We start from the raw sequence: 4,912 nt of genomic DNA on the forward strand, positions 1-4,912 counted from the left end.
GGCCCTCAACGAGCAGGAGAAGGAGCTGCAGCGGCGGCTGAAGCGGCTCTACCCGGCGGTGGACGAGCAGGAGACGCCGCTGCCCCGCTCCTGGAGCCCGAAGGACAAGTTCAGCTACATCGGCCTCTCGCAGAACAACCTGCGGGTGCACTACAAAGGTACGGGGCCGGAGGGGGGGAGGCGGCACGGGCGCTGACCCCCGGGGCCCGCTGCCCCAGGGCGGGCGTGGGGTCCCCCGGGGCGAGGGTCTTGGAAATGCGCCAGGAGTATAAAGTCCCCCCCCCCAGGATGGGGGGCAGTCCGGGGTCCTAGGCCTGGGAGCCAGGCACCGCCGGGGTCTTCCGGGGGACGGGATGCCAGTCGCTGTCGGATTGCTCGGAGATAAATCTTGCGGCTTGGATGGAGGAATCTAAGGGCTGGAGTTGGGTTACATTGTTCTCCAGGTGGCGGGTCGCGGGCGATCGTTCCTTAACTGGGGGACGAAGCTGGGCCCGGTTCGGAGGTAACGATTTCTCAGGCAGGGAGGGCAGGAGGGACTCATACACGGGGAGGGGTAATCAGTGGACACACACACACACACACACACACACACACACACACGGAGGGGGTAATCAGTGCAGGATTTTGTCCAAAATTAGGCCAGAGATCGTCTAAGCGGGGGACAAAAGGACATGGATGGAGCCTAAGGTTGCCATCAGTCTATCAACTAAAAGCAACTGGAAAAAGAGAGCCAGACCCCCATGAGTACGTGTTTTTCTGGGGAGCAGAAAGCTGCCTCTTCAGATTGGAAATGCTCTACATTTCCGGGTTGGTATGATGTGAAGTCTTGTTGAAAACAATGGTTTTTTTTGGGGGGGGGATATTATTTGCGATTTTGAAGAGGACTGCCTTATATTTTGCAGCTGCAGTTAAAAGCAACCTCCTTGGGCTTATACTTACCCTCCCCCCACCGCTGTCCTAGGTTAAAACAAAGCTTCAAACAAATCAGGTGTATCTATAAACCGCAGTAAGGTTTTTTGAAGTGGAACCCAGATTATGGCATGTGTCAAGTTTACTCGAGTGGGAGGGTGGAGAATCAATCCGGTCTATCAGTTTGTCTGGAAACAAATACAGGGGTTTAGGCCCCAAACCTTAAAGCTGGGGCTTTTACGTTTTAAGCATTCTCATTTTGATTGGCTATGAAGGGAGGGGCTGCTTTAGGTCCCGGTGGCCTGGCTGTGGAGGGTATAAACAACCTAAAAGTACTTGGGGTTGAAATTTGAGATGAACCTTGATAAATAAGTTACTATTTAATCAAAGGAGCTTTGGCTACAGAAACCTTATCAGGTTGATTTACCCAGGAAATGATTTATTTGGCTATCAAAGCCTTGTTGAAGATCCCTTCTTTTTATCTTTACCTTAGGCCCAAAGAAGTACTTTCAATTTTGAATAGTTTCTTAATCTAAACAGAGAACATTTCAAAATATTGTATTTTTCCCCTTAAGTTAGGACATTTTTGTTAATTCCCTTGTGAAGTATTACTTAATTTTGTTTTTAAGTTTGTGTGAGCAGGTTCTGTGTCATGAGGTGTTTACTTCTGATCTGGCTACTAGAATGTTTTTGTTCCACCTGACAAAAGTTTATCATTTATCATTTAACATTGTTGATCATTTAACATCTATCATTGATGGTAAATAATTAGCTTATGAAATCAAGCAGTGTCTATAGGAAATGACTGAACAAAGAATCTTAGTTTTCCTAAGCCCTGAAATCATTTGTGATTGTAGGTTATTACAATACCAGGCCTCAGTTCTTCCTGAATAATGTGGCAATTCAGCTAGATGATTGCTTAGGAAATGTCCAGCTTTGGATTTCTATGATATCTCACCTTCTGGTGATAGTTTGTTGGCACTGTACCATATCTTGATTAGTTATACCTAACTTCTTTTACATAAAATTGATGATTTGCTTATGTAGAATTACTTGGAGTTTGCAATATTTATGGAACATGTCTATCTTTCCTGTTGGCCTTTTTGTTACTTTCTGTTGTGTAATACTAAGATTCACTTTCTGGAAACATCACTCTTCTAAAAACATAAATTATTGTGGAAGAACAGATTTTGTTATTTGTCATCCTTTTTTTTTTTTTTTCCTGTTTCTCCCTTTCCCCATGTTACAGTCTCTCTAACTTCTTCCTTCAGTCTTGTTATTTTAATGTCTCTGTGTTTTCTGTGGTCATTGTTACTTTTCTGTGTGTCTTCTGAGAGATCCCCACCAAATGTAGTGGGCAACTTTGACTCAGTGGGACTGGGCAATTGAAGATAGGTAAAGGATAATACAACTTTGAAGTAAAACAACAACAACAACATTGTGTTGCTTCTACCTGAGCATTTTGAAGCACTTGAAAAAAATAGCATAAATTAACTGTACAAAGAGGTTAATTGTGGTACTTCTGTATATCTGTAAGATGTACTTTGAGACTCATCCCATCTATTCTCTTTTCGCCCAACACTTTCCTCTCCCCCCTTAGCAGCATTTAGAGTGTTTCATGTTATCTACATATATGCATATTCATTATGTACTATATACATGCATATTTTATATAATTATAAAATATAGCTATAGTTATAACTTCATATATATATATATATATATTTTGGTCGGTTGTGGACTTGAACTCAGGCCTGGGTGCACTGTCTCTAAGCTCTTTCGCTCAAGGTTGTTGCTCTACCACTTTGAACCACAGCTCTATGTTTGGTTTTCTGGTGGTTAATTGAAGATAAGAGTCTCACTGACTTAACCTGCCCTGGCAGGCTTTGAACTGGAATCCTCAGATCTCAGCCTCCTGAGTACCTGGGATTACAGGCATGAGCCACCAGCACTGGCTTATAATTATATTTTAAAATATATAATGATAGGGACTGGGAAGGTGGCTCAGTGGTAGAGTGCTTGCCTTGCATGCATGAGTCCCTGGGTTCGATTTCTCAGTACCACATAAGCAAAAAGAAAAAAGCCGGAAATGGCGCTGTGGCTCAAGTGGTAGAGTGCTAGCCTTGAGCTGAAGAGCTGAGGGACAGCGCCCAGGCCCTGAGTTCAGGCCCCACAACCGGACCCAAAATAAAATAAAATAAAATATATAATGATATAGTATATATTATATACAGGTATTATATATTTGGTCATGCTCCCTGCACAGTGCCTTCTTCTCCCTCCTCATTCCCCCCCCACCCCAGTTCCCCTTTTACACTCATATGTCATTATCATTTTAGGTATAGATTCTGCATATAAACAAAAATAGGAGTTATTTGCCTTTTGAGATTTGCTTTCTCAACATATTAAGTTCTATCCAGTTTCCTGCACATGATATCAGTTTACTCTTGTTTTGCCAAATAATACTCCATCATGTGTATATACCACAGTTTATTCTTTTTATGGTTGTTGGACACTTAGGCTGATTCTAAAGCACTGGGATAAATAAGTGTGTCTCTCTGGTATAGATTTACACTCCTTTGGATGTGTGCTCCAGAATGGTAGGGCATGATTATAAGGTACGTCTGTTTCTAAATTTTTTTATGACCCTTCATACTGATTTCCATAGTGGTTCCACTAGTTTATATTTCCGCCAACAGTGAATGAGGGTTCTTCCCTGCTCCTTCCCTGCTGCCCCCCTCTCTCACTGTTGACTACTATTCTATCTGGAATGAGATGGAATCTCAGTGTCATTTGGATTTGCATTTCATTTGTGGCTAAAATGTTGAACATTTTTTCTTGTATTTATTGGCCATTTATGAGGCACTTATTAAATATTAAGAACTTGGATAATATTTTATATGGTACAGAATTTTAAAGATTCGTAATTGTTTCTTAAGAATGATGATTTTTCCATACCTTTAAAATAGAAAAGTTTTTGTTTTTACTGTGAATACATTCCCTGTTTTGGGTTGTCACTCTTAATTGGATTGCTGTTTTTTTTTGGGGGGGGGGGTCTGGTCGTGGGGCCTGAACTCTGGGCCTGGGCGCTGTCCCTCAGCTCTTCAGCTCAAAGCTAGCACTCTACCACTTGAGCCACAGTGTCACTTCCGGCTTTTTTCTTTTTGCTTATGTGGTGCTGAGGAATCGAACCCAGGGCCTCATGCATGCAAGGCAAGTACTCTACTATTGAGCCACCTTCCCAGCCCCCTGGAAGCAGTTTTTTTTTCCCTCTTCCTTTTTGGTAGTGCTGGAGTTTGAACTCAGGACTGTAGACTTGCTAGGCAATTGCTTTACCACTGAGCTAGGGACATTGACTCCCCCTCTCCCCCCTTTGTCTTCATCCCTTCTTTCTTCAGTTAATTTTCAAATCAGTCACAGTGCCTTTTGTAGACTGGGCTCAACCCAGGATCCTCCTCCCTATGCCTCCTTTAGCTGGGATCACAGGTGTGAAACACTACGTCTGGCTGTTAGTTCAGATGAGAGGTCCTGTGACTTTTTGCCTAGGCTTCCCCTGTCTTCCTGACCAAGTAGAAGGCTAGTATTAGAGGAGTGTATCACCACACCCAACTCAGTATTGTTCTTTAAGTGATTTGAAGGTATTAATGTTAAAAATATTAACTATGCAGATAAAGGTGGTTGGATTGCAGAAGAATAGAATAGTATGTGTTAAAATCACTGGAGGTTTTGGAAGTGGCGCTGTAGCTCAAGTGGTAGAGCGCTTGCCTTGAGCTGAAGAGCTGAGGGACAGCGCCCAGTCCCAGAGTTCAAGCCCCATGGCCGACCAAAAAAAAAAAAAAAAAAAAGAAATAGCGGGGCGCTGGTGGCTCACGCCTGTAATCCTAGCTACTCAGGAGGCTGAGATCTGAGGATCGCGGTTCAAAGCCAGCCCGGGCAGGAGAGACCATGAGACTCCTATCTCCAATAAACCACCAGAAAACCCGAAGTGGCACTGTAGCTCAAG

At 43.3% G+C, this 4,912-nt stretch overlaps 1 protein-coding gene across 1 annotated transcript in view; it reads left to right on the top strand.

Annotated features, from left to right (window-relative positions):
* The window catches only part of Ranbp9 (RAN binding protein 9), an 83,460-nt gene that overhangs the window by 1,278 nt on the left and 77,270 nt on the right, over window positions 1–4,912 (top strand). The window contains exon 2 of the mRNA XM_013030421.1: window positions 2–158. Within this exon, the coding sequence (XP_012885875.1) occupies window positions 2–158 (157 nt within the window). The remainder of the gene's footprint in view (window position 1; window positions 159–4,912) is intronic.

Source organism: Dipodomys ordii, unplaced genomic scaffold, assembly GCF_000151885.1.
Source record: "Dipodomys ordii isolate 6190 unplaced genomic scaffold, Dord_2.0 Scaffold130, whole genome shotgun sequence".
NCBI classification, from domain to species: Eukaryota; Metazoa; Chordata; class Mammalia; order Rodentia; family Heteromyidae; genus Dipodomys; species Dipodomys ordii.